Source organism: Macaca fascicularis, chromosome 7 (genome assembly GCF_037993035.2).
Source record: "Macaca fascicularis isolate 582-1 chromosome 7, T2T-MFA8v1.1".
NCBI lineage: Eukaryota > Metazoa > Chordata > Mammalia > Primates > Cercopithecidae > Macaca > Macaca fascicularis.
Window position 1 is genome coordinate 4,010,362 of NC_088381.1, and position 11,489 is coordinate 4,021,850.

General features: G+C 45.5%; 1 protein-coding gene and 6 non-coding genes across 56 annotated transcripts in view; all 7 read right to left on the reverse strand.

Annotated features, from left to right (window-relative positions):
- Positions 1 to 11,489, reverse strand: part of LOC123566768 (uncharacterized) — an 86,557-nt gene that overhangs the window by 23,287 nt on the left and 51,781 nt on the right. For 17 of the 50 annotated variants that reach the window (XM_073995345.1, XM_073995350.1, XM_073995317.1 and 14 more), the window contains exons 27-34: positions 11,282 to 11,413; positions 10,151 to 10,282; positions 9,081 to 9,212; positions 7,229 to 7,360; positions 4,983 to 5,123; positions 3,228 to 3,329; positions 1,617 to 1,733; positions 259 to 371 (exon numbers count right to left, since the gene is read on the reverse strand). Coding sequence is in view for 8 of the 50 variants with exons in the window: in XM_073995360.1 (XP_073851461.1) it covers positions 3,299 to 3,329; positions 4,983 to 5,123; positions 7,229 to 7,360; positions 9,081 to 9,082 (306 nt within the window). In the remaining 42 variants the exon portion in view is untranslated. Of the gene's footprint in view, positions 1 to 258; positions 372 to 1,616; positions 1,734 to 1,929; positions 1,994 to 3,127; positions 3,330 to 4,982; positions 5,124 to 7,228; positions 7,361 to 8,936; positions 9,036 to 9,080; positions 9,334 to 10,150; positions 10,283 to 11,281; positions 11,414 to 11,489 lie in introns of those variants that run through there. The other 33 variants (XM_073995353.1, XM_073995352.1, XM_073995323.1 and 30 more) reach the window with 6 other exon arrangements.
- On the reverse strand, positions 1,325 to 1,416 carry LOC123574924 (small nucleolar RNA SNORD116). Its single transcript, XR_006700107.1, has one exon. It is a non-coding gene; the product is annotated as a small nucleolar RNA SNORD116 (small nucleolar RNA).
- LOC123574911 (small nucleolar RNA SNORD116) lies at positions 4,829 to 4,920 on the reverse strand. The gene has a single exon (XR_006700094.2). It is a non-coding gene; the product is annotated as a small nucleolar RNA SNORD116 (small nucleolar RNA).
- LOC123574908 (small nucleolar RNA SNORD116) lies at positions 7,071 to 7,162 on the reverse strand. The gene has a single exon (XR_006700091.1). It is a non-coding gene; the product is annotated as a small nucleolar RNA SNORD116 (small nucleolar RNA).
- Positions 8,933 to 9,024, reverse strand: LOC102137007 (small nucleolar RNA SNORD116). The gene has a single exon (XR_006700086.1). It is a non-coding gene; the product is annotated as a small nucleolar RNA SNORD116 (small nucleolar RNA).
- On the reverse strand, positions 9,997 to 10,088 carry LOC135964478 (small nucleolar RNA SNORD116). The gene has a single exon (XR_010576983.1). It is a non-coding gene; the product is annotated as a small nucleolar RNA SNORD116 (small nucleolar RNA).
- LOC123574894 (small nucleolar RNA SNORD116) lies at positions 11,128 to 11,219 on the reverse strand. The gene has a single exon (XR_006700076.1). It is a non-coding gene; the product is annotated as a small nucleolar RNA SNORD116 (small nucleolar RNA).

An 11,489-nucleotide genomic window follows, 5' to 3' on the forward strand; every position in this document is an offset into this window, starting at 1 on the left:
CGTGCCTAAGACAGGATGTTTCACTATTAACATATATGGAATACACACTAACTTATAACTCCTGTTGGACATTTCATGTTATTCGAAATAGAGAAAAGAACAAAATCTTTAAAAAAAAGAGACTGATGCCTCAGCTCATCAGAATATTAATGTCTGAAACTGTTAGTATTAACCAATTCTTTGTGAACCTAAATTCTTGAGTACTTAAAAGAATAAAAATAACTCACAAAAATAAATTCACTAAAAATTGAATGTTACCTTAGAAGTGGTATTGATGTGCTTCTTCACAGCTACATCAGCTGGTACAAATGTCAAAATTAGCACTTCACTGGTTTGGCAATGACATTCCATGGAATTCTATCTCACCCAATCTACAGAGTACAGGAGAAATTAGGAAAGTTGTGAAACAAGATTTGCTTAATGAACTATTGTGTTATAAGCAGTTATAAGAATTCACATTAGACACTCATTGGACCATCTGTATAACAAGAACAATTATGCTCATGTCTTTGATCGAAATTGTATGGAAATAATGTTTTCTAAAACATTTATCCCAAAGAACCTCCAGCACATACCCTTCAAAATCATTTATTACAACTTTTAAATAATACAGTGGTCACACATGGAGGACATATGAAAGTAGACAATGAAATCCATGTGAAAATCCAAGAATTTGAAATACCACTTCTAAAAATGTTTGCTGCAACATGTAGTGGAAACCAGCACTGAACCATGTGTTAAACAGCTTGTTTGGTTGATGGGAAAACAAAAAAGAAACAGCTGTTTCAGTCCTTGTGACTAGGTTGGCAATCAAATGAAAATATACGATAAGATTTCATGTATTTATATCTTATATGATACAAATATCTTATATTTCATATAAGTTTCATATATTTCATATAAGATAATTATTCTTTAATTTCCATGCGATTATTTCACTTAAAAGGAAATGAGAAGTAAAAACTCATGATGTCTTTGAATGCTGAAAACTCTTTGCCATCAAGCAACAAATCATCAACCAGAATATTCTGAGCGCTCACACAAACGTCCGAATGGCTTGTGGGTTTGCACAATAATTTCCTGTAAATCCTGTAACTCCTGTGCTGGCTCCCCAGTGTCTGGTTACTGCAGTGTATAGATGCTACCAGCCAAGCACTAGAAGAGTCTCCATCTTACCCCTAACCACATATTGGTAGGTAACTGTCCAATAATTTCCTCTACTGTATATGAGCTGGTTAGTTTTCTAATTCCACAGGCCGTTTTGGTACCAGTGCTGACCAAACTGAAGGCCCTCCTCGTGTTTGTCTGGCACGGTCCCTGTGCTGGACCTCAGCTCACAGAAGTGGCACAGAAGTGATTTGGTCACTCATTTTGTTCAGATTCCGATGAGATCCATTTTTAAGTCATCATCGATCCAGGCACACTTATAAAAGGGACCTTGAGCCTGAGACATGTGGCAGACACTGAGCACACAGCTGCCACCTTTGGAGGCATGGAGACCAGCATCACAGTCAATGACCAGCCCAGGCTGATGAGCACAGCCAGGGTCACATGGTCACTGCAGTGTCATGATCCCCTAAGAGGAAATGCTGGTATTCTCAGGACAAAATGCTTACCAATATCACATTTTGAGGTTTTGATGTCAGATTTTTCCATGATACACTCCATTCTGTCACTTTTTGAGGTTAAAAAAAAAACTTTCATATGGAAATCTGTGCTGGTTCCACAATGAACTACAAGGATAGAGAAAAAGTGAGCAAAGATGTGTAACACAGACATTTACCGTTCAAATGGCCTGGGGATCCCCACGCTGTAGCCCTTCTCCCATGCGTAGCTTCCGTGTTCCCTACACTGGAGAATCCCCTCCCACACTTCATGAAGCTACTGGCTGGTTGACCCAGGTTATCCCGTATGACTGAGTTGCCTGACCTAGGATGCTCTCTTCATTCCTGTGGTCCAGAGTCTCCTCCCCCTACACAGAGATACCCGGCATCTGGAAGTACAGAAAACCCTTCGCCATCTCAGGAAGTACCAGTAGGCACGAGCTGGAGGACCGGCAACATCAGATAAACTAAGTGATCAGAACAGCGCCCCCTCAGCTCTGATAGCAAGATTGCCTATGAAAACATGGCCTACAAATGTAGGACAGGACATTCAAATTAAACCTAAACAGGGCACACGCCTGCTAAAACAAAACATTTGAATAGATTCAGATTCCCCTAACTTAAAAAGGAAAAAAAAATGCAGGATAAACTAAAACATTACCCATCTAACAAGAACTGGAAAAATCACAATTAGAAGGAAAATCATATGCAGGATGAGAAAAGACAGTTAACTAATCCAGCCTCAAGATTAACCAAATGTTGTGCTTATCTGAAGAAGTTAAAAACAGTCATGGTAAAAATGCTTTGGCAAATAATTATAAAGCTTATTGAAAAAAGTAAAAAAGTAGAAATCTCAGAGAGATAGTAGTAGTTTTTTTTTTTTTTTTTAAAAAGAACCAAGTGAAAAAACAGAACTGAAAATTTCAAAAATAATAGAGTAGTGATTAAGTGAATTTAGAATAGAACAATCAAATTTAGCTAATCTAGACAAGAAAGAAAATACTCCGGAAAAAAAAAAAGAACACAGCTTCATAGATCTGTGTGTGACACGGAGACATGAGGTTGAAAATAATTATAATATTCTTCTTTTTTTTTTTTTAGACAGAGTCTCTGTTGCCCAGGTTGGAGTGCAGTGACATGATCTTAACTTGCTGCAGCCTCCGCATCCCAGGATCAGGTGATTCTCTTGCCTCAGTCTCCCAAGTAACTGGGACTATAGGCGCACAACACCATGCATGGTTAATTTTTGCATATTGTATTTTTAGTAGAGACGGGATTTTGCCCTGTTGGCCAGGATGGTCGTGATCTCCTGACCTCATGATCTGCCCACCTCGGCCTCCCAAAGTGCTGGGATTACAGGCGTGAGTCACTGCGCCCAGCCGGCAGTCACAGACTTTAGATTGGAAATTAAATCCCATATCGTGCTCACTGAAATGTGAACACAATGGATAAATCAAACCATCACAAGAGTACATGCGAGACATCTATACAGGTGAAAACAAGAATTTTATCCCCCAAAATACCTGCACACAAAGAAGTATGGTAGGACAGAAGTCCAAGTCTAGATATGAAACATTGCACCCGGAACTATCTGTGGGAGGCAGGGCTGTGCCAATGGTTTACCTATGCCTCTCTGGAAAACACAACCATCCTGGAAACTGAAGTATGTCTTCTAGGCTCCATTTTCCGACTCTTTAACAGAACTCATAGAAAAACCTTGACGAGCTACAGGAAAAAAAGCCAACAAACCACGGATAAAGTCAACTAAGTATTATACAAATAATTAGCATAACTGGAAACTGTTCCAGCTTTACAGCACAATCTTTCGGATTATTCCTCCAGATATAAAAAAAAAAAATAAGTGGTTAAATATTTTGTGACTTGAGTGTGAGAGAAAATGACATCACTGAATATAATCACACAAGCACTGACCCAAATTCAAGGTAACACCTATCACTGACATGCACATTTGTTCCCTTACCAAAATAAGAAGAGGCTATGTTGCAAACCATGTTGGTGTATCTTCTAAAGCCAGAAGAGGCAAAAAAATCACGAAGATATATTAGAACACCAACAGTACAGGAAAATGACAAGTCTTCTTTCTATGCAACTCCATACTCTCTTACATATGCAATCTGTATCTGCACTGGAAGCGTATCAAATCGAAGTCCACAATTAAACAGAAAAGGTATATGCACAAACAAAAATGAAACGGAGTATTTCTTGTAGGATCCTCCTGGTTTCACTGCTTTTTCTCTTATTCTGACCAGTGGCCGAGTATAGCTGTGCAACTTAGAAGAGTAATGACAAATAGGAAGAGATCATGCACTCCTCCGCCACTGTGTTAGTTATTGACGTGGTGGGTAAAATGGAAAACGGAGGGTCTCTGCAGAGAGATGCTTAGCGAGCCCACAGCCACAGTCCTCCAAACTGGGGAGTCTTCTGTGGCTGCAGAAGCAGCAACTCCAAGTACCTGTTGAAGTCAGAAATGGAGAAAAAAGAGGAAAAAAAAAAGAAAAAGGAAAATCAGGCAGAGCCACTTTCCTCAAACTGGCTGGGGCTCCAGGTGGCCTGTGGCAGCAGCAGTGGCAAAAATCAGTCAGACTCCACCTGGCAAGGCGAAGGGGCAACAGAAGTAGGAGACATGGTGAGGAGCACAGGCCAGGCCAGGCACACGGGGCTCATACAGGCAGATGGCGTGCTTCACTTGCTTGTGCAGGTATTCACCTTGGAGGGCCAAAAAAGGGCCTTTCAGGTTCTCCCTAATGGATATATGCACACCCTACTACTTACTATGGTTTATGGCCAGAAGCCTGGCCATCTTGGGTGATATGCCTAGCATTCACTGGGAACATTATGTGGATAATATTCTACTAAATTCCACAAATTTAAGTCTCCTGAAGAAACCGACTTCCTCTAAGGGAGGAGGGAATGCAGAGCTAGGACAAGTCAAACCTGGCCATGCAGAGACAGGCTACCCGCTAACTCTTCCTGTGCCACAGGCACATTCACCTGCTCCTGCATACAGTAGGTGTGCTTCCCTGCCCTCACAGAGAGGAATCCTTCACACAAGGAATCTCCTGTGCACAGGAGGCCGCACTCCCCTGCGACTCCCTTTGCCCAAAGGGGTTCCCATCCTAAGGCTGGACAAACCCCTCAATGTAACCTTCGTCAACAAATGGAAGTGTTCCCTCTCTATCTACCCACTGTTGGAGCAATGTGCCAGACCTCAGTTCAATGAGGCTGACGGTATAGAGTTTTCACTCATTTTGTTCAGCTTTCAAAGGAATGCATGTATAAAGGTCATCATTGATCCATGCACAGTCTTTGTACCTACAAAGATGGAATATCAAAAGGTTTTGGAAAATGGACATTTACCATCCTGAGGGGTCCACCAGCTTCTGAAGAAGCCCACGCCACATGTGCTGCACGTGCTCAGGGGCTCCCCACCATCTCCAGGAATCCCCCAAGACAAAGATCATCCATCGCAGCCTGTGGCCTTCTTCCATGTCAGACCACCTAGGAATGAGAGGCAAAACAGGTGTGCGTGAGAAAGGCATGCAGGTACACAGGTCTCAAGGGCCATGCCATTCATTCCGTTGTGGTGCATCCTGTACCTACTTCCCACAGGCTACTACGGAAGGAAACAGAGGCACTATAATTTGTGGGTGTGGTCCGGTTTAGTAACACCTAAATTTTGCTGACAGCCATGAGTGACAAGATACAAACAAATCCATTGCTTCACACAGTTAAAAATAACTACAAACCTTTGTAGGTCTGCAATGCTTGTAACTAAGGTCTGGTATTCCAAGAACCATTGCCAGTGATCAAGGAACATATTTTAAAGGCTCACTAATCCAAGATGGGGCAGAAAAGTAGACTATGACCTGATAATTTCATCTGTGCTACAAACCACAATCTGTTTTCTGCTAGAAAGCAGAATTTATAGAAAAGAAAATGGTGTGTTAAAGAAACAAATTAAAACTCTCGAGAGAAATCCTTGCACTTAAAACCTGAATGATGGTTTCATGGAAGCTCTGCATGGCAGGAATGAGGGCCCCTGTGTACAAGGGAAAAGTTGGCCTGTGAATGTCTGCTGGACATAAAGGGTCCAATGGGAGCCTTGCAGATACAGAAAATTATCCAACACTGCCTTGATATTGGACACATGTCCACATGGGATACCCTAATTTTGTCACACAACCCCTGGGCAGTGAATCCTGCAATAAGATTTAGGAAGAAAACTGCCTTTGACCTTAGGCAGGAGGTCAACACTGCCCCAAACCTGACCCCTAATGTACTTCTTGTTAAAGAGCCCCAAGAGAGGTGTCCACAATGACCAGATAGTGCCCCCAAAACAGTGGAAACTCCAGTAGCACTAGGATAGCAGAATGGCCCAGACTTAGCACTGCAGGGAGTACTAGTACAACCACAAGGACACGAAATATCAAAAAAAAGACCTTCTGAAAAAGTTTCTGGATCACTGAGATTCTTGCAGAAAGAAGAGACTGACAGACTTAACAGGTAGGAGAGAATAGGGCCACTTACATACACCAATATACTTTGGTTTTGCTGCGGTTCACTTGAGCTACCATCCACACTGCTGCTGTATCACCACACTTAATGCTGGGATAACCACAACATTTTTTTTTTCCTGATATTGACCCGACATACTCCAATAAAATGTTCCCTGGAGAAAAACATGTGACTGGGGACGGAACAAAGACTGCCAGGAAACAAAAGCCATCTGCGGAAAGGCCCTCCCATGTAGACATCAGATCATATTCCACTCCCAGCACCCCAAAGCCAACATGGCATTTGTGATGTGCAGTACACACTCGCAAACGTGGCTGACCATCCCCGTCTTAGGGTACCAAGTCAATACATGCACGGCGCCTTCTCATCCCCACCTGGAGTAACCATCGCTGGCCATGGGATTTCAGTTTCTCCGGAGGACATACAAATCACTCATGGAGCCAATCCACAGGATATTCTCCAGAAAGAGAATAAGCACCACTAACCTCTTCACAACTGACTTCCGCTGCTGCTACAAAAACACCACGGGCACTAAAAAGTCCTCAGCCATGAGAAAAATGAGCCAAAGAACAGCAAGGGTGTGGCCTTGGGCTCTTCCCAACCACAAGGAGCTATCTACCTCTGGAGGACAAGGGAACCCAGAGCCAGCACTCAAGGACAAACCTGGCCACACAGTGGCGGGTTACCGGCTAACTCTTCTGTGCCACCTGCACATTCCCCTAGTCCTGCAGACAGTGTGTATGCTGCCCCAGCCTCACAGAGAGAAGGCCTTCACACAACGAATCTCCTCGGCACAGGAGCGCCTACTGCCCCATGACTCCCTATGATCCAAAGTGGACCCCATCCTAAGCCTGGATGGATGGCTTAGTGCTACCTGCATCAACAAATGGAAGTTGTCCTTCTCTCCAGCCCCAGCTGGAGCCATGTGCTGGACCTCAGTTTGATGAGGACGACGGTATAGAGTTTTCACTCATTTTGTTCAGCTTTCCAAGGAATGCATGTATTGAGGTCATCATCGATCCATGCACAGTCTTTATCCCTACAAAGAAGGAACATCAGGGGCTTCTGGAAAATGGACATTTACCAACCTGTGGGATCCACCAGCAGCACCAAAGGAGACCAGATTCCACTTGTCAAGGGGCTCCCTGCCATCTCGATGGATCTTCCAAGATGAAGACTGTCCCTCGTAGCCACTGGCCTTACTTCCATTGCCACAACTCCTGGGAAGTGCAGAGGAAAAACAGGTGTTCTTCAGAACGGCAGGCAGGCACACATGTCAAAAGGGCCAGGCCATTCAATTCACTGTGGTGCATCCCATATGTACTTCCCACAGGCTACTGCCCTTTTGGGATGGGTGTATGGGTCTACCCGGGAACGAAGATATCAGGCATGTGTTAATTTTGAAGGCACTATCAAGCTACAGAGCCCTAAGTGTAAGAACTCACTCAAAACCACTCATTTGCCACCACTGACTCAAAAGCCCTCCTCTTGGTCATCAGAGAAGACAAAGGCCACAGGGCTACTTAAATGAGGAGAGTTTCGGGGAAAAACTCTTCCAGTACAAAAGGCAATTTTCCTTCGGTCTTGAAGACTTTTCACCCTGGGCTACTTCAACACTTTTCAGATTGAGAAAAACGTTCAATAACAACTTAACCTCTACCTCAGCATCTTCCTCACAGGTGCAGCTCAGGGATCCAGAGGAGCACCAGACACACTGACTCCCACAGGGCTTCTAAGGCACTGTGGCTGAGAACATCACACATTTTAAGGCACTTTCCTATGAACATGGCCGCACAGTCTAAAACCTATGCATCACTGCCTGTGGACACTAGCCCTGTCCTACAAAAAGATGACTATTTCACAAAGAAGACTGCTGGGAAGCATGAGGAGAAATTAGAAAACAACCTAACATCACGAGCCACTATGGTAATTAAGCACAGAGACCTTCCTGGACCACCAAGGAGTAGAGATCTCCAGGATGCGGGAAGTCACACTCTTACAATCAGGCACGCTGACTGCACTGAGGTGCCTGAGCGGTTCAGAGGCAAAGTATGCACAACCTAGGATGGGTAGAAACCCTGGGCCAATATAAGCTCAAATGCCTAATGGAGACAAGCATCTCACACAGGGTCCTGAACACAGACCAAGTCAGTCTGAGGAGTTGCAGAAGCACGTGGACCTGCCATCACATTCCTGTCCCAGCACCCTGAGGTCATCATGAAACGAAACGTGGGCGCCCTACAATGTCTGAAAGAGGCCCACAGCCATCGCTCCACGACCCACATGGAATGCTGTCCAGTAAATGCACATGCAGGCCTCTCCCCTTCCCACTGCCAAGACCCTTCCGGGGCGATGGGACTGGCTTCCTCCTAGGGACATACAAGTTCAACATGGATACCCGCTCTGGGCTCCTCTGCAGAAAGCAAATCAGCATCGCCATCCTCCTGAGGACTGCCTGCCCCCACTGCTACCCAAACACCATGGGAACTCCTACGTCTCCAAATGAGGATGAAAGTGAACCGAAGAAGTGCCCGGGAACAACACTGTGCTGTCTGCCCATGCAGAAGCCACTGTCTTCCTCGGGGGAGTGCAGGAGCCAAGGGGTATGAATCAAGGACACACACAGCCGCACAGAGGGAAGCGCTTCAACCAAGCTGTCTCTCAGCCACGGAAGTCCAAAATGCCCAGCTACTCCACTTCACCCAAAGACAACCCCATCCCAAGTGTTGACACAGCCCGTCTCAACAGATGGATGTTGTCCCTCTCTCTAGCCCCTGATGGAGCAGTGTGCTGGACCTCAGTTCGACGAGGATGACGGTATAGAGTTTTCACTCATTTTGTTCAGCTTTCCAAGGAATGTGTATATGGAAGTCATCATCGATCCAGTCTTTGCCTCTGCAAATGAGGAAAATCAGCACGCTTTAGGAAGGAATCACTTACATTCAGGAGGGTTCCATCAGCCTCCGAAGGAGCCCACACTCCATGTGGCCCCAGACTTCTGCCATCTCGCAGGATCACATGAGATGACAATCATTCCTTGCTAACATGAGCCTGCTTTTTACACGAACACCACTGGGGAGGTGCAGAGAAAACACGGACATGCATCAGAAAGGCAGGCATGTGCACAGGTTCCAAGGGCCATGTCATCCAGCCCGCTGTGATACATTTGCTGTCCGCCTGTCTCTGGCCTCACCTGTTCATAAACACAGAAATGCATGGACACAGGGATGCTCGTCTGGGGGTCAGGTGCCTTCAGAGTACATCATCCCACTAAAGAGCATATTTAGCATCCTTCTCAATATCGTTGCTTCAATACCTACAATGAAGCTCACAAAGCAGGGGGCCCTCGACCCTTAACGAGAAAGGCTTTCACCTATATCTATATTGGGTTTAAGATAAGCCAGAGGCTCCTCGAGTATCAGAACCAACGAGCGGGAGCTCACTTGTTCATGCAATGTACATGTCCCCCAAAGACACAGGATACAACATGGGCACAGAGGCTATGCCTGGTGACCAAAACTCTAATGTCCTCAACCAAGGACAAAGTTAGCCAACAAATGACAAAGATGCGGCCTTGTATTCTCCTCCCAACCAGACAGATTGTCTTCTTTCAGGGGACCTGAGAACTCAGAACAAGGACTCAAGAACAAATTGGCAACCAGAGGTGGGCTACCAGCTAACTCTTGCTAGGCCACATGGACATTCACTTAGTGCATGGGAGCCACCACTCTCCTGTGACCCCATTCAACCATAAAAGACCCCATGTTAAGGCTAAACAGACCCCTTGGTATAACCCTTATCAAAAAATGGATGTTTTTTGGCCCTCTCTGTCTAGTCCCTGTTGGAGTAATGTGCTGGACCTCAGTTCGACGAGGATGATGGTATAGAGTTTTCACTCATTTTGTTCAGCTTTCCAAGGAATGTATATATGGAAGTCATCATCGATCCAAGCACAGGTTTCATCCCTACAAATGAAGAAACTCAGAGTGCTTTGGGATGGAATCACTTACATTAAGGAAGGTTTCAACAGCCTCTGAAGGAGTCCACACCATGTGTGTCCAGAGGCTTCCTGCCATCTCCAAGGATCATACGATGTGACAATCATTCCTCAAGATACGAGCCTGCCTTGACGCCAACACCACCTGCAAAGTGCAGAGGAAACACGGGCGTGCTTCAGAAAGGCAGACAGGTGCACAGGTCACAGGGCCATGTTATCCAGTGTCCTGGGATACATCTGCTATCTGCTATCTGCCTCCCTTGTTCATGGACGCAAAATGCACGGATGTGGGGATGCTCATCTCGGGGCTGGAGGCCCCTGCAGTGCACCATGCTGCTAAAGAGCACTGACATTGACCATACCTCTCAACATCACTGCTTCAATACCAGCCATGCCACTCACAAAAGCTTTGGGACCATGAACCCCTAAGGAGGAAGGCTTTAACCTCTATCGGGTTTAGGAGAAGTCAGAGGCCCCTTGGGTATCATAACCAGCTTGGAGCAGGAGCTCACCTGTTCGTGCGAAATACATGTCCCCAAATCACATGGGATATAACACAGGCACACAGGCACATAGGCTATGCCCGGTGACCAAAACTCTAATGTCCTCAACCAAGGACAAAGTTAGCCAACAAATGACAAAGATGTGGCCTTGTACCTCCTCCCAACTAGACAGATGTGTTTCTTCCATGGGACCTGAGAACCCAGAGCAAGGACTCAAGACCAAACTGGCAACCAGAGTAGGCTGCCAGCTAACTCTTGCTAGGCCACATGGACATTCACTTAGTCCTACAGACAATGCATGTGTTACCCACCCTCACTGACGAAGTCCTTCAAACAAGAAATTTCCTCTGCGTGAGAGCCACCACTCCTGTGACCCCATTCACCCATAAAAGACCCCATCCTAAGCCTGAACAGACCCCTTGGTATCACCCATGTCAACAAACGGATGTTGGCCCTCTCTGTCTAGTCCCTGCTGGAGTAATGTGCTGGACCTCAGTTCGACGAGGATGACGGTATAGAGTTTTCACTCATTTTGTTCAGCTTTCCAAGGAATGTATATATGGAAGTCATCATCGATCCAAGCACAGATTTAATTCCTGCAAATGAAGAAACTCAGAGTGCTTTGGGATGGAATCACTTACATTAAGGAAGGTTTCAACAGCCTCTGAAGGAGTCCACACCATGTGTGTCCAGAGGCTTCCTGCCATCTCCAAGGATCATACGATGTGACAATCATTCCTCAAGATACGAGCCTGCCTTGACGCCAACACCACCTGCAAAGTGCAGAGGAAACACGGGCGTGCTTCAGAAAGGCAGACAGGTGCACAGGTCACAGGGCCATGTTATCCA